We start from the raw sequence: 23,192 nt of genomic DNA, 5'->3' as shown, positions 1-23,192 counted from the left end.
CTTGAGGGATGTCCGAACGTTGAGGAATACGTGAGTAAAATTATGACTACTGCTCATAAATTAAGAAATATTGGTTTTCAAGTAGATGATGAGTGGCTCGGCACCATGCTGCTTTCCGGTCTACCTGAAACTTATAAACCAATGATTATAGCTATAGAAAGTTCAGGCATGAAAATTTCATCAGACTCCGTCAAATCAAAATTATTACAGGATGTCAAACAATCAAATAGTGATAGAGCTTTTGCTTCAAGTCAGAGATTTAATAATAAATGTAAAAGAAATTCTAAAGGCCCCCGCTGCTATACATGCAACAAATATGGTCATAAAAGTCCTGAGTGTAAATCAAATACAGTAAATAATGATCGGAAGATTTCTTATAAACCGACTAGCAGGTCATCATATGCTGCTGTATTTATAGCATCTTCTGAGTGCTCTGATTACTGGTATATTGATTCTGGCGCTTCTGCACATATGACAAAACATAAAAACTTATTCATAGAGGAATATACTTCAAATATTAAATCAATTAAAGTTGCAAACAACAAAACACTACCTGTTCAAAGCTCAGGAAAAATTAGCTTGAGTGTTTTTAACGATAGAGGCCATGAAAATGAAATAATATTTACAAATGTTTTATATGTACCTGAACTCACTACAAACCTGCTTTCTGTCAGTCAAATTGTTAACAATGGTGGCCAAGTAAGATTTAATAAGAATGGTTGTGCTATACTGAACAATAAAAATGTTATCATAGCTACAGCAAATTTGATTAATAATATGTATCGCCTAAATATGCCTGGTGGCTATGCATGCATATCTGATGTAATCAAGCAAGATACTTACCTGTGGCACCAGAGAATGGGTCAGTTGAACTTTCAGACGATGAAAAATATATGTGTTGCACTGAGTAATGTCCGCAGACCAACATCTGTCCGAAGACCAACAGATGTCCGTAGATCAACAGCTGTCCGCAGACCAACAGCTGTCCGAAGATCAACAGCTGTCCGTAGACCAACAGCTGTCCGCAGACCAACATCTGTCCGAAGACCAACAGATGTCCGTAGATCAACAGCTGTCCGCAGACCAACAGCTGTCCGAAGATCAACAGCTGTCCGTAGACCAACAGCTGTCCGCAGACAAACATCTGTCCGAAGACCAACAGATGTCCGTAGATCAACAGCTGTCCGCAGATCAACAGCTGTCCGTAGACCAACAGCTGTCCGCAGATCAACAGCTGTCCGTAGACCAACAGCTGTCCGAAGACCAACAGCTGTCCGCAGATCAACAGCTGTCCGTAGACCAACAGCTGTCCGTAGACCAACAGCTGTCCGTAGACCAACAGCTGTCCGTAGACCAATTACAGCTGTCCGCAGACCAACAGTTGTCCAAACGTACACAGCTGAGTACCTGGTTAATCGCTCTCCGACAAGATCGCTATCTTATAAAACACCAGAAGAGATGTGTACTGGATACAGATTTATAGCGTCTAATACAAGAAAATCAATTAAAAGCAGAGACGCTATATTCTTAGAATCAACAGTGAAAAGAGATTATGTGCCTATTGAATCAGCCACAAATAAAAGTTTAAATAAAACTCAGAATGTAGAAGAAATTGAATATGACTCGTCGGATGATAATATATCTGTTTAAATATTAAAAATAAAAGTGAAAGCTCTTACCTGTGCTATGGAGATCAACCAGATTATGAAGTTCTTATAATTATGAAAAAGCAATTAATTCTGTTGATGCTGCTAAATGGATAAAGTCAATTAACGAAGAACTTTATTCTCATCAACAAAATAACACATGGACTTTAGTGGATAAAACCCCTGATATGAAAATAATTGGTTGTAAATGGGTATCTCGCATTAAAGAGGAAACTACAGGTCCACGATTTAAGTCAAGGCTTTGTGCCAAAGGATATTCACAGACAAAAGGTATCGATTACCAGGAAACATTCTCTCCGACAGTCAGGTATGATTCCATACGTATTTTACTTTCAGAATCTGTCCAACAGAATCTTCAGATAATACAGCTAGATGTTAAAACAGCATTCCTGTATGGTGAGCTTGAAGAAGACATATACATGACCATACCAGAGGGCTTAACCTATGATGCAAACAAGGTATGTAAGCTTAATAAATCTTTATATGGCTTAAAGCAGGCTTCCAGATGCTGGAACTCTAAATTTGATACTGTTTTAAAGAAATTTGGACTAGTTAATAGTAAAGCTGATCAATGTGTGTATATTGGCACTATCAATGGAGAAAAATGTTACCTATGTCTGTATGTTGATGATGGATTATTATTTTCAAAAGATGAATCAACATTAAAGGAGTTGATTAATGATTTACAATCAATATTTGAAATTAAAACTTGCTCACTCAGAAACTTTGTGGGTATGGAAATAGAGAAAAGTGACAAGTATATTTTCATACATCAGTCAAGTTATATTGAAAAGTTATTAAACAAATTTAATTTATATAATTGTAATCCCAACAGCATTCCAGTTGATCCACATTTAAAACTAGAAAAAGGAGAAGGGGAAAATGAAAGGAACATTCCATATCGAGAGGCGGTTGGTTCATTGATGCATCTAGCTACAGTAAGCCGACCTGACATTTCATATGCTGTGAGTTTGGTAAGCCGTTTTTTAAATTCTTATGACAAAGACCATTGGAGCGCTGTTAAGAAAATCTTTAAATATTTAAAAGAGACTAAAGATTACGGTCTATGTTACACTCCAATGTCTGAACCTAACACAATCATTGGCTATAGTGATGCCGATTATGCAAACGACCCCAGCACTAGACGTTCAGTCACGGGATATGTCTTTATGAGGAATGGAGGAGCAGTCACATGGGCTTCTCAAAGGCAGCAGACAGTTGCCCTCTCCACTACCGAGGCTGAATTCATGGCAGCCTGCGCTGCGACCAAAGAGGCTATGTGGGTTAAGCAATTGTTATGTGATATAGGTGAATTTAATCAAAAATCAGTATGTTTGAACTTAGACAACCAAAGTGCCATAAGTGTAATAAAAAACATAAACTTTCATAAAAGATGTAAGCATATAGATATTAAATTTCATTTTATTAAAGAGAAATATTATAGTAAAGTTATAGATTTAAACTATGTATGTAGCGATGAGCAACTTGCTGATATCTTTACCAAACCACTGTCTAAAGTAAAATTTAGTTATCTGAGAGACAAAATTGGAATTCAATATTGTAACCAGTAACACTTGATTATTTATATTGTATAAGCCAATGTAAACTTTGTTTATTTTTATTAATTTCATGTATTTCTGTGTATAAAAGGTAAAACTGTTTCTGTAAACTGTCTGTTAGAATTCTAACAAATATCAAGTGTTAAGTTATTAGTTTTCTTTTTGAAAATGTTAAGTTGTTTCTTTTATTTGTTTTGTATGAAGTTAAGATTGTTGAGTATTGTAGCAAACGTTAAATGAGAGCTATGCAGTAAATGTAAACTTTTGTGTACCGTGTAATAATTATAATGTGTTTGTTTTTAACAGTAAAAGTTAAATTTCTGTAAAATTGTAAAATTGTTGCATTCTGAAGGCATTAATTTAGGAGGAGTGTTGTAATAAATTTGCGCCTTCAATAATCTGTGGTCACTTTTCATGTAATGGCAACATTTTGTTTTGTACTTCCTCTTCTCTGCGGACATTGCTCGTGTAACACGTATATTTTTCATCTTAATAAAGTTTTTCTTGTAAAACGTGCACCTGGGTTTTTATTGACTATACCAACAAGATAACAACAGATATGATCAAATAATTTTGATCATTTCATGAAAAAACCGCGCGTTTAGTTGGCCATATCGTGAAACGATTTCTTATCATTGATCTGCTCAAGCCACATCATGATGTGGCCAAACTAAATTGGCCATTTCACGAAATGCGACCATTTCGTGAAATGGCCAATCATATCATGAAATGAGCAAATTTACGATATGGCCACGACATATACATCGTGGATAAATACTAACAATTTAATTATTCTATGTTTTATTTAAACACTGTTGGTATGCGTACATAAAAAAATATACTACGTTTGTTTCACTATCTGTAACGACAGCTTGTAAAATATGTTTCCAGTCACAGAGTCTCAGTGCGCGTCGCTGGGCTGCAGCGCGTGCCGGCCGACGCACGAGGGGCTCGCCTGCTACTGCGCGCCCGGCTACGAGCCCGGGAACGGCACGTGTGTTGGTACGTTATTATTTATAGTTTATAAATTACGTGACATATATGTAGTAAAAAACTGATATCTATGGTCATTCACGAAAAGTGTTTACAATAATGCAGACTAAAAACAAGTGGACGAAATTTTAAGGGAATAGTCGAATATAGACCACGCCTTTTTTCAAGTAAAAAAAAAACCTGAATGTAAATTTTTGTTTGCAGATAGTGATGAATGTCAGTGGGAAGGTGCGTGCGCGCAACAATGCCACAACACCGCGGGCTCGTTCACGTGCGCGTGCGCCGCCGGGTACGCGCTGCAAGATGATCGACGATCCTGTGTTGCTATTAACGGTAAAAATACTGTTAGCGTGTGCAAGAAATACTACTCGACCCGCGTTTAAAATATTGTTCAGAAATAATTGAATACCAATAGTATCAACAATTTATTTTATTTTGCAACCATAATTTACGTAATTATATATTTGAGGGGACGAATAAATGTGCCTGCGTTCCCATCAAATTTTGTGTTATTCTTTATAGTGAATTTGTAATGTTGTATGATAATAATATCATAATGTTTTAGATTTATTTAATTTTTTTATCACAATTTCGATGCTTTCGAATGAATGGGGGCATAATTCAACAGAAATGTTTTTACAGTGTCAAAGAATACCTAAACTCGTAAATAAGATTATCTACTTGCTAGACTACAAGCCCGCATAGGACAAAAATATGGGTCAAATGAACCACCAGGGGACATATCTAGAACGATAGCAGAGCAAAAAATAATAAGATTCATCACTATGCCGTCACTTGTAAGCTGTCCAACTGAGTGCAGATGAGAATTGAAAAGTACAGGTAGACTCGGTAAATTTTGGTCATATATTTTTGTACGGCATTCTTAACCATCGATAGATCCATTAAAAATAATAAGAAACCGCTCAGTGCCGTACAAAAATGGTGGTCCACCAAGTCGGAATTTTTATTTAATTTCCGAGAGTTACCGGGGGTAAATTTGGTCATTTGACCATGTACGGCATCTGTGTCATACTATTGCTATACTGCTTTTAATCCATTATTCCGCAACGCCGTACAAAAATCATGGGGACAAGGGGAAAAAATCGAGAGTTGCAATCCCCTCTCTCTCCCCACTCCAGGGGGTCATTTGACTAAGTACGGCTTCGGTTCCAAAACATTATCTAGCACTCAAAAGTACTATTAAAAGCAATGCCGTCAAAAAATAATTGTTCTTTTAAATGTATACCAATAATCATCTTAATTTCATCAAATTCTTGATATAAAGAGCTGTAAGGTCATTTGACCCTGTACGGGAACTTTTTTTTTAACATGATATTGTAAAATTCAATTGTTGTATAGTATTGCCGTTCAAAAGAAACCGTTCTAAAAAAAGTTATAGAGAAATGCAAAACCAGAAATTTTGTTAAAGTTTAAACATCGTAGATTAATGAAATATAATAGTTTTCTACACTTTATCCGTTGTTTTAAATAGTATTAACATAGATAAATTAGGAAAAAACGATGCCGTACATTTTTGTGCAGACCACATCTTTTAGGCTGATGAAAGCGACGAAAGCTACAATTTTAAGGGTGCTTTATGGCCATTTGATACAGTATGGCATTAACATATTTTTACCCAACTACGGCAAAGCAAAAGGAGGGTTATGGTTGTTTACAGGTCATGTATGTATGTTCATCTATTCCCTCGTAACTTCTAAACTACTTATCAGAATTCGACAAATGACATATCATTCGTCGCGTCTGAATTGTTCACTGGATAACCAGCGACCAGCTAGCTAAAGGCTATATGGGGTTTCACAAAATCTAATGTGGCGCCCTCTAGCGGCCAAAACATACAGAGTAAAAAAATAAAGTTAAGATAAATATGCAGTGTTTGGTATCATTTGAAAGCGCTTTACTTGTACATTTTGAATATGTATATATTACTAGCATTTGCTTGTGACTTTACCTGTATTCATGGACTGATTGCATATAATTCACATCTTTTCGTTCATAGCTTTTTTATTAGTTCATCAATTTAACGGAGTCCATTCCACCTGACTCCGACTTTCCAAGGTGATAATTAACCACCTCGAGCTTCTTAATATTAATGTATATTTATATTTTATTATAAAAATATAAAGCAAACATTTCGTTATATGGATTTTTTTCTTTTTCAGATTTTTCCCCTTTGAACCAACGAAAATGTACGGCACATGAAAAAATATTATCTATGCATAAAATACTTTAAAAATAAATTTATTTCGTGTTGTGTCAAATGACCCCCTGGAGTGGGGAAAGAGAGGGGATTACAACTCTCGATTTTTTCCCCTTGTCCCCATGATTTTTGTACGGCGTTGCGGAATAATGGATTAAAAGCAGTATAGCAATAGTATGACACATATGCCGTTCATGGTCAAATGACCAAATTTACCCCCGGTAACTCTCGGAAATTAAATAAAAATTCCGACTTGGTGGACCACCATTTTTGTACGGCACTGAGCGGTTTCTTATTATTTTTAATGGATCTATCGATGGTTAAGAATGCCGTACAAAAATATATGACCAAAATTTACCGAGTCTACCTGTACTTTTCAATTCTCATCTGCACTCAGTTGGACAGCTTACAAGTGACGGCATAGTGATGAATCTTATTATTTTTTGCTCTGCTATCGTTCTAGATATGTCCCCTGGTGGTTCATTTGACCCATATTTTTGTCCTATGCGGGCTTGTAGTCTATGCGTCTTGATTTTGATTTTGATTTTGTAATGTATTTAATGAATGTAATTTTTGTAATGAATATATTGTATATGAATGAATTGTGAAATATTAATTATATTATGATGAATAATGTGAATGAATAACAAATGAATTGATTATAATAAAATAAAATTAAGAAATAAAGTGACATATAAAATGTATTCAAGTAATTTGCATGCCGTTGAATGACGGCTAAACATGCTGTAATAATGTATTTTAAGTCCTTTGTATACCATGTTTACTTGCAAATAAACAATTTTTTTTAAATAGAGGGTACATTTATATCGTTACAGACCCGCCATCGGAGCCGCTGTCTCTGGTGGTGGTGACGCAGAGCGAGGTGCAGCGTGCGTGGCTCCCCCCCTCCCCGCCCGCCCCGCACACCCCGCACCCCGCACACACCCCGCACACCGCGCCCCGCAACCAGACGCTCGCCGCGCTCAACGTGCGAGCGATCGATATACATTACACCAATAGGTAAGTATACACGACGCGTAATATGGTCAATACATTTTTCCTTGATACTGCGTCGCTTTTGCTCTTAATAAAAAAAAGAGATGAGCAAAACATATTAAACTGGTATATAAATATACGGCACATTTGTATATATATTTCTTATCTATTCCATACTCTTTTCCATTTAGATCGATCTGCTACATCCACCACAACGTGAGTCGCAGCGGCATCGTGTGTGTGGACGCGGACGACTTCTCCAAACGCACACATCTGGCGACGCCCGATCTCTTTCCGGACCTCGAATGTGAGTACATATTTATGAAGGATATAATATTATGTTTCATAGAGTAGAAAAATAACAAAAAGGAAAAATTTCTGCTCAATCTCTCTTTATACAATTGTAGAGTTAGCACGTTTTTAGAAATCCATTGTACGTATCGTTGATCGCTGCGTGTTTTATTACTTTATTTCTTACAGTGTAAATTGTAAAGATTAACATACGTGTGTATCTGTCGGTCAGCGGTGTCGCACCTGGCCATCGACTGGCTCTCGGGCAACTGGTACCTGGCGGACGAGTCGCGCGAGGCGGTGTACGCGTGCGACGCGGCGCTGGCGCTGTGCCGCGTGCTGCTCGACGCCGGCCTCAGCAAGCTGCACGGCTTCGCGCTCGACCCGCTCGCTGGGTGAGTCCCTCCCGACACGACCACTCGCGTGCTGTCAGCGGTGTCGCACCTGGCCATCGACTGGCTCTCGGGCAACTGGTACCTGGCGGACGAGTCGCGCGAGGCGGTGTACGCGTGCGACGCGGCGCTGGCGCTGTGCCGCGTGCTGCTCGACGCCGGCCTCAGCAAGCTGCACGGCTTCGCGCTCGACCCGCTCGCTGGGTGAGTCCCTCCCGACACGACCACTCGCGTGCTGTCAGCGGTGTCGCACCTGGCCATCGACTGGCTCTCGGGCAACTGGTACCTGGCGGACGAGTCGCGCGAGGCGGTGTACGCGTGCGACGCGGCGCTGGCGCTGTGCCGCGTGCTGCTCGACGCCGGCCTCAGCAAGCTGCACGGCTTCGCGCTCGACCCGCTCGCTGGGTGAGTCCCTCCCGACACGACCACTCGCGTGCTGTCAGCGGTGTCGCACCTGGCCATCGACTGGCTCTCGGGCAACTGGTACCTGGCGGACGAGTCGCGCGAGGCGGTGTACGCGTGCGACGCGGCGCTGGCGCTGTGCCGCGTGCTGCTCGACGCCGGCCTCAGCAAGCTGCACGGCTTCGCGCTCGACCCGCTTGCTGGGTGAGCCCCGACACGAGCACTCGCGTGCTGCGGCTGCTATAAATAAAATAATCTTATTTGCATAAATGTGGTTTTACAACACATTATTCTTATGAATTAATGTCGCCAATTATATTAAAATGCAAATATAAACATAGCTCCGCACAGATAATTAGATTAGTTAAATTATGTCATTTATTGCTACAATAGTATTATTGTGCGTGTGTTTGCGTCCGCAGACTGATGTTCTGGACGGTGTGGGGCGGGGCGGCGGCGGCGGTGCGCGGCGCGGCGCTGGGCGGGGCAGACGCGCGCACGGTGGCGGCGCGGCGCCTCGTGTACCCGGGCGCGCTGGCCGCCGAGCCCGCCGCGCGCCTGCTGTACTGGGCCGACGCCTACCTGGACTGCGTGGAGCGCGTGCGCTACGATGGCTCCGGCCGCCTCACCCTCCGCAAGGGATACTCGGTACGAGATATGCGATGTATTCGTTTGTATATCTTTATTGCTTACGACCGTTTTATACCTTTGTTGCTATTTAGATTGTTTTACGGAAACTATTTAGTTTTAAATTTTGAATGTACATAACGAACGAAACCTACATCGATGAATGTACGCACACACACAGACGTGCATACGGAATCACCTACCGCATATATGAAAGATCATACGGAAACTTGGCAGAAGCTAATTATTTATTCTTCGCTAGTTAATTTCACGTCATGGGTATGAACGATAACTACAGATTAATAAAATTGTCACTCTTATCGTAAAGCATATCGTCCTGTAACTGCATAGACATTACTTAGCGCTACACTGTATCTCACGCAGACGCAGAAGCTGCAGCACATCTCGGTGCTGAGCGGGCGCGTGTACCTGCCGGTGTGGGGCAACAGCAGCGTGGTGTCGGCGCGCGCGGGGCCCGCGCACGCGCCGCCCGCCCCGCACGCCGCCCCGCACGCCGCGCCGCTGCGGCTCGCGCTGCGCGACCGCCCCACCTCCGTGCTCGTGTTCCATCGACAGAGGCAACCTATAGGTCATTGGCGGATTCAAAATAGTACTTTGATAAGAAACATATACAGCCGTACAAATAAACGAGTTATAACATTTTATGAAAAGAATAAACTAAGAATAAGGAAAAATCATACAAATAAACACGTAATAAATGAAACCTAGTATAACTTCGTAATAAGTATTCATACTAATGCTATTTCATCCTTATTCCGGCTACCACCCTAGTATAAGTCTGACATAACTGAGTTATAACGTATTTTTTAGTACATTGTGCTGTGTTTTACAAGTTTTAGAACCTATTTTCAATCTAAATTTGAGATAATAGCAATGAGAGTAATACGAGAAGTAGAAAAAGTTCAGCAAATTAATAATTTCATTACGTACCTATTGTAATGGAAAATTTAGTATGAAATGTCAAAATATACGAAATTATGAAAAACCCTTTTGATATTTATAATGATTTATTTATTTACGACATGCGCCAAACCATACATACATAAAACACTTATTTCTAAACTTATCACAATAATATAAACTTTTGTTGAAAATATAAATCTTCTAAGCTTGGAGTTGTATGTTTTGAGTACCAGTTATTTGGCAACTCTCTATCTCAAGGTGGGTTTATCTTCTGTTCTCCGGATATTGGAAAGCGTTCTCTTTCATTTGCTTGCATATTTAATGATATATTATTTAAATTATTTCAAATAAATATTAAAAAAATAAATAAACAGAACATCGTATGATGAAACTTCACAACAAATTCGACGAAGTCAAACGAGCGTCAAAATGACAGCACCAAGGTTTAACCGTAGACAATTTCAATGTTTTTCATAATTTTGTGAATGAATTGCTACGTTGCCGCTCCGCGCCTATTGCATAGCGTGAGCATAGTTACATCGACGTTATTCCAAATTTATTTGTAAGAAATTATGACCTCCTTATTCTTTATTTATTCTTATCATATCTATTCATTGCATAAGGTTTGAATAAGCAAGTTTTTATTTGTACGGCTGATAATGTAGTTGTAGTGTATAATCTTGTATGTGTGCGTCATACAATTATAGTCCTTATGTTCTACGGTTTTAATATCAATTTAATACAGTCTATTACAGTCTACAGTCTAGTAAAGTGTGTCATTTGCCACCAACTATTGCATAGTGAAAATTGAAATTGGTAAAATTGGTAGCTATAAAAATTTTGTAGATTAAAATATCTCTTGTTTACATAATGTTTCTTTATTTTAATCTTATATTAATATAGTGCAACATCCGTGCTCGGTGAACAAGGGCGGGTGCGCGCACCTGTGCATCACTGCGTACCGCAACGGCACCGCGCACGCGGAGTGCATGTGCAAGCACGGGTACCGCCTCGTGGGCCACGGGGACTGCGAACGTGAGTACATTCATACGTTGACGTCAAATTCGAATGCCATAAATGAAGTAATTAATTTTTATTTTTTTTTCGACAAGCTAAAATAGCTTGCATTTAATGAATGTATGTGTAAAACGTGTGTCGTCAGGTGTGGAGGAGGACGAGTGGCTGGTGGTGTGCCGCGGGTCGCCGCCGCTGGTGCAGAGCGTGGGGCTGCGCGGGGCGGGGCGGGAGCGGGGCGGGGGCGAGCCGGCCGCGCCCGCCGCGCACGCCGCTCGGCCAACCGCTGCCGACGTCGACTTCGCTACCGACACGCTCTACTACTGCGATGTGCATCGGTAAATAATTCAATAAAAATAAAATAATAATTTTGTTGCTAATAACATGGTACAAACAGATGACAATGAATTTGTTGTTATTCGAGCGCATTTCCAGGTGTGTTTATGATTAATATTTGTAATTTTTGTTATTATATTTATTATATAGTTATATAGTTAGTTATTTATAGTATAGTTATTATATATATTATTATAACTAAAAATGAAAGCGAGTACGCACTTATACGTACGCTTTTCAAAAAATCTGCAAAAATTATAAAATAAATGCCATTTTTATGACCTCAGCTAATTATAATGTTTATATTAATCTCGTGTCTTTTTACTAGATATGAAATAGTTCGACAAAAACTCGACGGCAGTGGCCGCGAGGTGTTCATCGGAGAAGACGTAGACAATTGTGAAGGATTGGCTATAGACTGGATAGGTGAGTCGCGAGGAACATTCGTGAAGATTCTGATTATAAAAAGTTGCAAGTGGCTACGTCTAAAATACAATAATTTTTTATGTTAAAAATAGTTCAAATGTTTCAGTCGAACGCGAAACTACACATCCTTAAACTTTTTTATTTGTATTTGCGTTCAATAGGTATAGTGAAAAAGTATCGATTAAAATAATAATGTAGTGTGTCGGTCGTCAGGCCGCAACCTGTACTGGACGGACGACGCGCTGGGCCGCCTCAGCGTGGCGCGGCTGGACTGGGCGGCGGCGCGCGCCGCGCTCGTGGACGAGCGGGACTTCCACCCGCGCGCCGTCGCGCTCGACCCGCCCAACGCGTACGTTGCTTCTGTATAACACGTGTGTTCGTATGTGTGGTGATATGATTATTTGCAATTGTAAAATATTGTGTTCTTTTGTATAGAGTGATGTATTGGAGCGTGTGGGAGGGCGCGAGCGGCGGGCGCGGGCGCATCGAGGTGGCGAACATGGACGGGTCGCGGCGGCGCGTGCTGGCGGGCGCGGGGCTGCACTGGCCCAACGGGCTCGTGCTGGACGCCGCGCGCCACTATCTGTACTGGTGGGTGTGGCTCATGTCATGCAGTACTCCAGCAACACTCTCTCACTCACTTTTGAATTGATTTTGAATATTTGGTTGTATGCGTATTTCATAAGCCAAGAATGTGTGGCACAGGTGTGACACGTACCTCAACAAGATCCAGCGGCTGCGTGTGACGTCATCCGGCGACGCGCTTGCGGGCGCCGAGCCGCAGCTGGTGCTCGCCAGCACGCCGCAGGTGCCCATCTCCAAGCCTTATGGACTCGCTTTGTATAATGGTATGCTTTGAAACAACTCTATCACAGTTTTCGGAATTAAAAAAAAATCTTTTATAAAATTGCCAAACTTGAAAATAAAAAATAAAAGTCATTCAAATTTGGAATTCAATACAAATACATAGAGATGTAAAACGTAAAATTTACAAAATTATAAAATATTTTTTTACAAAATGAACGACGTTGAATATTTTATATGTTGTATGTAGGCGATGTGATATGGAGCGAGCACGGCACGGGCTGGGTGCGCAAGCTGGAGCGCGGCGTGGTGAAGCCGCTGCGCCAGTTCCCGCCGCCGCTCTACGACATACGACTCGTCTCCAAGAACTTGCGGGATGGCCGTGAGTTTTATAATTAATTTATAAAAAGTTTGAAGATCGAGAGTAGTGTTTTGAAAGATTTGCAATTTCCGTATTGAAGCAGAAAGAGTAAATTGAAACATTTGTATCTAAAATTATGTAGAAATTTTTTTTGACTACGTTTAAGTGTCTGAGAAAATATTTAATTTAGTTCTTTCTCGTTATTGTTTTTTTTGTTATTGTATATTGTAATGACAAAAATTCATATTATACAGCAATATCTATTCAAAATGATGTATGTAGCCGTTTTGTAAACAATAATATATTATGAACAAAAGTCCGCTATCGGTGTTTCCTTTAACGTTAGAATCGTATCATTAACTAGCCGCTCCGCGCGGTTTCACCCCCGTGGCTCCTCTCCTGTTGGTCGTAGCGTGATGATTTATAGCCTATAGCCTTCCTCGATAAATGAGCTATCTAACACCGAAAGAATTTTTCAAATCGGACCAGTAGTTCTCGAGATTAGCGCGTTCAAACAAACAAACAAACAAACTCTTCAGCTTTATAATATTAGTATAGATTTATAACGCTCTTCATCAGGCAATGCGTGCTCGTTCGCGAACGGCGGGTGCATGGAGCTGTGCCTGGCGGCGGGTGCGGGGGGCGGTGCGGGGGCGGGCCGCACGTGCGCGTGCGGGGCGGGGCGGGCGCTGGCGGCGGACGGCAGCTCGTGCGCCAACCGCACCGCCGCCGAGCCGCCGCGCTGCCCGCCCGAACACTTCCACTGCGGACGGGGGTCAGTCTATTATTTCAATAGATATACTGACGTTTCAAAAGTGCTCCTAGAAGAAGTCTAATTGAATAAATAAATGTTTGAGTTTGATTGTTTTGAGTTAGAATACTAACAGCATTCTGCATTTGTTTCCGACATTAAACACAAGAAAAAAAATACATAATTAACTATAAACAATAGTTTAAAAATGGAACTTTATCATTATTTCAAATTCTTACTATTTAAAATCTTTGAAGACATTAGGCTGTCTTTATTTACAACATACAGTGGTGGACGTTTAATTAGAAACACGTAACACGATGAAGTATTCATCAAATTTATTTAACATTTGTGTATTAACGTATTAGAGATTAAGGATTATTTCATATGTAATAGAACACCCGTTTATCTAGTTTTATAAGAAATTGCTTAATTTGAATCAAACATAAGCTTAAATTAATAAAATTAAACAACTTTAAGTGAAGTCTGATTTCCGACTATTTTCAGTCTGGACAACAAATTAGAAACAGCATGGTTTGAGTGTTCCAAAGTTAAAACCTGTTGAAATGCCGCCTATATTTTTTTCTTCTACAAATATTTGCACCGTTTTTTAAACATTCTGTCTAAAAGTTTCTGAAAATTCATTAACTTTGCAGTAAAAATGGGTAAAAGTAAGATTGGTGACCCATTAACAAGAAAAATAATTTTAAGTTTACATTTTGACAAAAACTAGAGTTACAGAAAAATTGCAAATCATTTAGAGTATTCGATAAAAATATATTCAATGCTATAGTTTATTTAAAAGTTCTGATCAAGTGCCTAGAAAAGCTCGACCATGAAAAACCACTGCTCGCGAGGATAGGCAAATGATTCTTTTGGCAAAGATGGTTCCATTTAAAAGTTGAAATTCTATTATAAAATTAGTTTTTTCCAAAGATGAACCTCGCAATGTGTCGATGAAATCAATTTGCAGGCGGTAAGTCGAGGCAAAAATTTTTGGGAGAGACGCCAGGAAAGTGCAGGTTCTTACTAGGCAGTACAGCGACAACAACGATTTTCATTTACTAAGAAATATTGCTCGTGGATAGTCCGCCAGTTAAAAAGTTTTATTTTTGAACGAAACTAAAATTAATTTAATCAATTCTGATGGCAATTGCCATCTTTAAAGGCTCGTCGTTCAGTTAACCAGGCCTTAGATAATAAATAAACAGTTCAGGCTTCAGCATGGCGGAGGAAACATTATAGTATGGGCACTAATGGGGTTGTTTTTAGATTGTTATAATCTTTATAGACAACAAAATATTGGCGGCATTTCAACAGGTTTTGACTTTGGAACACTCGAACCATGCTGTTTCTAATTTGTTGTCCAGACTGAAAATAGTCGGAAATCAGACTTCACTTAAAGTTGTTTAATTTTATTAATTTAAGCTAACGTTTGATTAAAATTAAGCAATTTCTTATAAAACTAGATAAACTGGTGTTCTATTTCATATGAAATAATGCTTAATCTCTAATACGTTAATACACAAATGTAAATAAATTTGATGACTACTTCATCTGTTACGTGTTTCTAATTAAACGTCCACCACTGTATATTTGGTTTTCACATTGAATAATGTACAGTAAGATTTGTAAAACAGGCGATGTATTGATGGCTCGCTGGTGTGTGACGGTGACGCAGATTGCCCGGACGGCTCCGACGAGAATTCCACGCCTGGTGGCCCCTGTGGTGAGAATTACCAATTTTTATATTTGAATTACTAAATTGGCTTTTACTTAAAATAAAATCTGTCCAAAACAAGGAATACGCGTGCAATGGTAAATAAATATTTTATTTTTCCAGCTAACGTGACTTGCAACGAGGATCAATACATGCAATGCGATACCAATCGCTGCATTCCAAAAAGTTGGGTCTGCGATGGACTTAAAGGTAAATTTGAAATTAGTTTACTTTAAAAGACGGATTAGGATTATTATTATGTATTATAAACAGAACAGTAAAGTAGATAGAAGTGTGATGTGGGCGTGGCCCACGTGTCACTGGTAAGGTAAGATCACCTAACTTGTTCTCAGTTATGCGCAGAAAAATATTCGAGTCGGTTGTCAGCTGTCAAACCTTTTTTCCATATTTATTCATTAATTAGGACGTGTTGTTCGGTATTAGAGTGCAAAAATGATAGCAGACGAAATAATATCAGCAATGGAGGCATTTCATACCATCGGTAAGTCTTATTTTTATTTATTTTAATTATATTTTATGTTATAACTTCGCTTGTCGTAATTTGTCAAAATTGTATACAAATATCTAGTGAAAATGAACCTTAATCCGTAAGAAATTAGTACTATTATAGATTGAACAGCAAACAAGACTTTCTGGAATATTATTGCACTAAACAAACGAATGTCACTTTAGTGATGCTTGTGGCGCATATCGATAGTATCGATACTTTAGAAAAGACAAACATTATAAATATTAAATTTTATTTTATTTTTCCTTAGCTTTCATTTGTCCAATTTATTTATAGATTTCCCGAAGAGGCTAATTTAAAAGAGAAATGATAAATGCAACTTGACGAGTTAACTGGATGCCGAACAGCACTATGCGGTCTAACAAAGACCACCGATACAGCAAACCTACGGCAGTTCCAAGATTTAAAATAATGCATATTTTCTGTTTGTATTTTGTAAATATAGATTCATACTATTCTATTCCGTTTTTTATTTAATAATAATAATATAAAAAGACGAACTTAGTAGTAATAAACATACTCCAAAATGTGACACATTATACTATACTCATATAAAAGAAAGAAAAAAAATACACAAAAAATATTTATTTCTGAATTATCGATAACAAGGCTGACATCCCTCAGGGCATAGCATCAGATAAATATTAAGTTAATGTCATTAATGTTGAGTGACACAAATTTCAACCTTATCTCTATGTGTTGCGTTTCAAATTTATATCTATCGAAAACTAACGCCCTCTGTTGTGGAGTAGCTGAATGTTTTCGAATTTGGAATTTCTGTGCAATGAGAAACAAAACAGCTTATATACCTAGGGATGTTATACTAAAATAAACCGTAACATGGTGCGTTAGGGTACATATTGAAATGCTGAATTTATAACCTAAGTCAGTTTTTACTCAAATTAAGCTGTAGTGTACTGTATAACTATCGGTTTAAATGTGTGGGTTTGGCGACACTGGTTTTCATAATAATTATGACATTATAGCACTTCTATATGTTTTTACTGTTCTGTGGTATTATCAATATGTATACCAAATTGTTAAATTTTTTATCCATTATTTTTATGAATCGATTGTCGACTTTGCGATCGATTTTTTTTCACATTAAAGCGTAATAAGGGCTGGCGATGAAAAGAAAGTTATTTTATGATACAAATATTGTATCGGGTAACTTTTTGTGGTTGGCAGACTGCCGCGACGGGTCGGACGAGAGCGGCGCGTGGTGCGCGCGCGTGGTGTGCGGTGCGGAGCAGTTCGCGTGCGCGCGCTCGCGGCGCTGCCTGCCCGCCGCCTGGCGATGCGACGGGGACGCCGACTGCGGGCCCGCCGACGATAGTGACGAGGCTGATTGCGGTAACATACTTAATAATAATCTAAAATATAACTTTCTAAAATTATACTTTATCAAAGTTTCAAGCTCAAATATATTTCCTGTAGTATAAAATAGAGCAGTTAATTGCAAAACAGTTATTAATTGCAAAACAGTCCCATTGTTTTTTTTTCATAATCCGTGATCCGTTCCTTTAGATTTATTTCTTGTATGTTTAAACAGATTATTTCTTAGTTTTTTTTTGTTAAAAAGTAAAGAATGAAATAAACATTGATGATGAAATGTGCATTTAACAATAAAACTGTTCTATCAAAAAATACGCATCGCGCATATCTCTACCTGAATGATATGCCATGTCAAAGTGAGCGTACGACGGCACTGTGTCGCAGACTCGGGCTCGTGCACGGGCGTGATGTTCAAGTGCACGAACGGCGCGTGCGTGCCGTGGGAGTACTACTGCGACGGGCACGCGGACTGCGGCGACGCGTCGGACGAGGTGGCGTGCCGCTCGCCCGCGCGCGCCTCGCCGCGCCCGCGCCCGTCTGCCTCGCCTGCCTCGCCTGCCTCACCTGCCTCCCCCGCGCCTGCCACCGACCGCGCGCCGCACCGCCCGCACTCGCACTAGTGAGAACATCTGCTTTTCTTAAAAAAAAATATGTCCACTTATACGTTTCAAAATTTGTTAATTTCTATAAAATTATTTTAAGATTTTTATTTTTTACTTTAAGTCAACTTTTTATCCCAAACCTAACCTAACCTAATGCATCAGTTGAAAAGCTGATTTCACATTCTGAGATAACGGTTATTAAAAAATACCGTTTTATTTGCAATTATCATCTGCTCATCTGCAAATTTTGCCTTTCTTTTTCATCCCCCGTACTAATTTTGAAAATATTCATTTCAGCCATTACCACGATTCGGATCGTGGAGGATTGTGCGAAGAACACGAATTTCAATGTACTAACATGGAATGCATTCGAAAAGTGAGTTATTATTTCTTAAGGCTGCAGTCTAGCAAAATTGCGTTTTCAACAAGTTATTTGACAATTTTTTCCCGGCTAATGAAATGATAAACTGAATTTTTTTTTCTTGTTTATCAATTAGTGTTATATACGCAATGCGCGTGAATTTTTTCACATTTATAAAGTTACTTTATGTTACTTTAATCAGGCCTTCAAGATAAGTCTCTTTCCCCCAAAGACATTTCGAGCTAAGTTTGTGCACTCACTACGTTGCAACCGATTACAATTTACACAATCTGATCAGCGCATTATTATCCTTATATAGTCTTTATTAAAAACTGCTGAATACAATTGCCGAAAAACTTATGATTTTCTTAATTAGAACGTTATAAATTCATTAAATTTCCCATTTTTTGCCTTACAAAATCTATTGATAAATACTGCTAAAAGTTATTTTTTCCATTAATTTATTCGAGTTGGTTGAAGACCAATGAGTATTAATCCTTTAAAAAACATTTTTTTTGAATTTTGATAATTCTTTAAATATTAAAAAAATATTTAAAATAATTAGGAAAAATCCTAGCGAATTTCTTTAGTCGCGCTCCTTGGGCCGGAGCGTTCTGACGTGTGCTCTACGCTCGATTTTCCTTTATACCGAAGTGAAAGTTGCTCTACTTCATTAAATTTAATATTTTTGTTAATTGATTATTTTTATCTTAGTTTTGTGCAAATATTCGTATTTTTAAACATTTGATTTCGATATGGAAAATAAACGAAAAAAATACGCGTGTAACTACATACTAGAAAAAAAATTATCTTCGAACATAAAGTTAATGACACCAAATAGATTGCAAAGGTGATTGGCAACAATTTCTTTATTTTACGGGGTGTCAGTAAAGGGATGTATATTTCTTTAAAACTAAAGTAAGCTCATAAATTTTCTTATAATATAATTTTTTTGAAGTACCAAAAATGTTTATTTTTGGTTTGAGAAATACGAAATATAATATAAACTTGTATTGAGAACTTGAACTTCCCAAGTTCATCCGGGGAAATCCCCATACGGGGAAAATGATTTGTTTACTCCAAAATTGATCCGAGGTGTTTTAATTTTTTCTTCTAGTCATTTTCAACGTAGCGGCATGTTGTTTGATTATTAATTTTGTAACTTAAATACAGGATGTTGGTTTTATATTCTGATCTTACAGACGCGCTGACAAATTTAGTCCGCCATTTCTAGTTTAGTCTACCAACTCTAAGTACCAATATTAAAACGAATGGATTATCATCACATCATCAAAACTCAGATGTAATGGAAGATCACAATAACATAGAAAATTCAGTGGGTGTTGAGAACTAAACAAACAGAAGTAACAGAGACGCGAAGAATAAAAAAAGAGGACGAAAACGATAATTCGTTGATGCTTTCCCTTTTCGACGTATTGTTAGGGTACATCACCAATCTGCAAAAAACAAAACTGATGATTCCGAATTGCTGATTAAAAATGAAAAACAAATAATCGACAACAGTGGTGAAAATTTGCTGATCACAATGAAACATCCTTCAGAGGTAGCAGATTTACTCATTTCAAATGTATCGGTGAACAGCGTAAAGGAGAGGAGGACAGGAAAACATTATGAATGTGGATGGTGGATTGTATACAGGGTGTAATCGATAAGTATGTGCAGGCGATTATGACGTTATTATTGCAGGTATCAAAAAACTTAAAACTGATATCGAAATTACTTTACCTAATGAGCAAAATGACAATAATAACTTTTTAAAAGTATAACGAGAAATATCTAAAAAATTTACTTTATACACTCCCATATCAAAAAGGGAAAATGGGACTAGTAGAAGTTAAATGTCTAATTCCGGCAAAAGACATGAATGCGGAAGATGCGGTTTAAAAAAAATTTAATATTTGAAATACAATGCAAAAAATAACACTTTTGTCATAGATAAGAATCATGACTATTTTTTCTAAATTCAGGGACAATTAAACGTTGCAGAAGCAGAAGTCTGCTTATTTGCTGTTTGGACTGGAGTGAATAATTCGTTAAAAATAGAATATATAAAAAAGTATGTAACGTTTAGGCAAAATAAAATGATGGACCATTATCAAGATTTTACATAAATTGCCTACTGTCAGAATTGATTGATTCGAGACTTCAGCATTCGATGCCCATCAAGGACCCATCCTATATCATTCAAGCGATTGAAAAAAAAGAGATAAATCCAGTGCAACCGATAAAGCATCAGAATGCTAGCAAAAGATTTATTAGGTTTATCAATATAAATAAATAAATAAATATTATAGGACATTATTACACAAATCGACCTAGTCCCACAGTAAGCTCAATTAAGGCTTGTGTTGTGGGTACTTGGCGACGATAAATATAATATTTAATAAATACATATACATATAGATAATAACACCCAGACCCAAGAACAAATAATTGAGTTCATCACACAAATATTTGCCCTGACCGGGGATCGAACCCGCGACCGTCGGCTCAGTAGGTAGTTACTTTACCACTGCGCCAACCGCGTCATCAATAAATCTATATATTACACATAATATAATAAATCTGTAGAAGACGCGAAGACTGACATCCGCGCGGACGGAGTCGCGGGCGGAAGCTAGTCAGAAATAAATATCTTTTGTTTTCATTTAACACAAACATTACATTTTTTTTATTATATAAGTACATAATTTGTTTATCCGTTTTATTAGTTAAACTGAATAACTTTCACTAAGAAACTTAGGTCGAAAAAAATGTATAGAGTTCTGCATTTTGTATGGAAAGCTTATTTTTTTTATATTTCGTCCAAATTTCTTTGTAAAAGTTGATCAGTTATATAAACATGAAGTTGAAGTTATCAATAGAAAGTATTCGCAAATATTGTGTACTGATAAAAAAAATCACCCGGTGTAATTTTCACGAAAATTGTTTCAAATTGTCATTTTTGGTACTTATTACGAATATTAAATTATGCATACGAATGATTTAATTTTTAAAAATTAAGTGGAGCAACTTTCCCTTAGTACATTTGTATTATTTACATATAGGATGACAGGATGCATTTGTTTGCACTACTAGACCAAGCCCTTAAAAACTTTCTGTGTTTTCTTATTAAGTGAAACGTTCTAACCGCGGTATATAAATTTCCAGGAATTCAGGTGCGACTCGCGCGTGGACTGTCTGGACGGTTCGGACGAGCTGGAGTGCGGCGCGCTGACCAGCAGCACCAGCACGAGCCCGCCGGCCGCCAGCACGAGCCCGCCGCCCGCCAGCACGCCGCCCGCGGACGACTGCGGCTGGCCCGCGCTGCGCTGCGACAACCGCACGCGCTGCGTGCCGCTCGCCGACCTGTGCGACGGGGTCGCGGACTGTGCGGACGGCGCTGATGAATCGGATCGCTGTGGTTAGTGATCCACTTCGACCACAACGATACGAGTTCACGTTATTCATATGCTTTAATTAGCTTCACCTGTATATTTATATGTAACCAACTTGAGTTGATTTTGACCCGCTTATATGGATTTATAAAAGTTATTTTTTTTGTGTACACTTATCAAGAATCGGAGACTATTCAGTAATCTAATCTTATTAAGTTAGTTTATCTCATTAAGCGTGTTTTTTTAAATTTTTTTTTTAGTTTTACTTGTTGGAATCGCCGCATTCCTATTTCCTAATTTTTGCTGATGGATTGGCCATCATCAATCAATAAAAAAATAATCAAATCAAATTCAAATCACGCTTAAGAACATTACTTCGCGTGACTTTAAGTATTATTATTTACAAATGAACATATTTATTATTTGGCGCGTGCAGGCGAGCCCATGTGCGCGGTGTCGGGCTGCTCGCACGCGTGCCACCCCACGCCGCGCGGGCCCGCGTGCTCGTGCCCCGCGCCGCTGCACCTGCAGCGCGACCGCCGCACGTGCCGCGCCGAGCACGTGTGCGCCGACTGGGGCGTCTGCAGCCAGGTTATACACACTTAATACTCTGATACATATATACAGTGTGGAAATCTACGATGGGCCCTGGAGGGAAAGAACTTGAAATATGTACTCAAGATAGAAAAATTTGCTGATATATGAAACATTCCTTTATTTTTAAAAAGAAATAGAACTGCATTCATGATTTTCGAAAATTCACTTGCTTCGACCGGGAATCGAACTAACTAAAAATTAAAAAAGAAATAAAATTTGTACATCTGACAGCCTTCATATACATCTGACAGCCGTCATATACATCTGACAGCCGTCATTTACATCTGACAGCTGTCATCTACATCTGACATCCTTTATACATATAACATTGTTACAAGCCTTTTTAAATGTGTGTAATAACTAAAAACTATTCGTGTAGACTTGTCAACCGCAAAAGAACCGCTACCGCTGCACGTGCTACGAAGGATATCGACTCGCCGATGACGGTTTCACCTGCAAAAGTACAGGTAATATAAACACTTTGTAAATTATTATAAAATTGTTTTTTTTTTAGAAATATAGGTCTATAAATGTGTATCGTATCTATTTGGCTTTATTTAAATGACATCCTACTACTATTTTATGCGCACAATGACTTCTAGAAAATATGTAGTATGCATGGACGTTATGTGGTGCGCAGACGCGACGGGCGGCGTGCTGGTGTTCAGCAACCGGCACGAGGTGCGCGCCGTGGAGCTGGGCTCGCTGGCGTCGCGCGCGCTGGTGTCGTCGCTCAAGAACACCATCGCGCTGGACTGGCGCCGCGCCGCCGGCCGCGTGCAGCTCTACTGGACCGACGTCGTCGACGACAACATCTACCGCGGCACCATCGTCGACAACGGTCAGTGCCACACCTCCACACCTCCACACCTCCACACCTCTTGCCGCA

The 23,192-nt window shown here is 38.9% G+C and overlaps 1 protein-coding gene across 1 annotated transcript in view; it reads left to right on the top strand.

Moving 5' to 3' along the window:
* LRP1 (LDL receptor protein 1) overlaps positions 1–23,192 on the top strand; it is an 85,074-nt gene that overhangs the window by 13,923 nt on the left and 47,959 nt on the right. The window contains exons 5-28 of the mRNA XM_090116421.1: positions 4,118–4,228; positions 4,424–4,552; positions 7,274–7,457; positions 7,625–7,740; positions 7,957–8,119; positions 8,941–9,166; positions 9,530–9,734; positions 10,973–11,104; positions 11,232–11,421; positions 11,748–11,845; positions 12,059–12,194; positions 12,281–12,436; positions 12,551–12,693; positions 12,900–13,031; positions 13,590–13,785; positions 15,402–15,490; positions 15,605–15,691; positions 17,199–17,363; positions 17,730–17,964; positions 18,245–18,323; positions 21,480–21,732; positions 22,143–22,297; positions 22,683–22,770; positions 22,944–23,144. Coding sequence (XP_089972547.1) covers positions 4,118–4,228; positions 4,424–4,552; positions 7,274–7,457; positions 7,625–7,740; positions 7,957–8,119; positions 8,941–9,166; positions 9,530–9,734; positions 10,973–11,104; positions 11,232–11,421; positions 11,748–11,845; positions 12,059–12,194; positions 12,281–12,436; positions 12,551–12,693; positions 12,900–13,031; positions 13,590–13,785; positions 15,402–15,490; positions 15,605–15,691; positions 17,199–17,363; positions 17,730–17,964; positions 18,245–18,323; positions 21,480–21,732; positions 22,143–22,297; positions 22,683–22,770; positions 22,944–23,144 — 3,669 coding nt within the window. The remainder of the gene's footprint in view (positions 1–4,117; positions 4,229–4,423; positions 4,553–7,273; positions 7,458–7,624; positions 7,741–7,956; positions 8,120–8,940; positions 9,167–9,529; positions 9,735–10,972; positions 11,105–11,231; positions 11,422–11,747; positions 11,846–12,058; positions 12,195–12,280; positions 12,437–12,550; positions 12,694–12,899; positions 13,032–13,589; positions 13,786–15,401; positions 15,491–15,604; positions 15,692–17,198; positions 17,364–17,729; positions 17,965–18,244; positions 18,324–21,479; positions 21,733–22,142; positions 22,298–22,682; positions 22,771–22,943; positions 23,145–23,192) is intronic.

The sequence above is a fragment of the Colias eurytheme genome, chromosome 25 (assembly GCF_061535395.1).
Source record: "Colias eurytheme isolate Ceu_HAF_F1 chromosome 25, ilColEury1 Martin Lab GWU primary, whole genome shotgun sequence".
In the NCBI taxonomy this organism is placed as follows: Eukaryota; Metazoa; Arthropoda; class Insecta; order Lepidoptera; family Pieridae; genus Colias; species Colias eurytheme.
The sequence above is the reverse complement of the archived record's forward strand: the minus strand, read 5'-3'. Positions and strand labels throughout refer to the sequence as shown.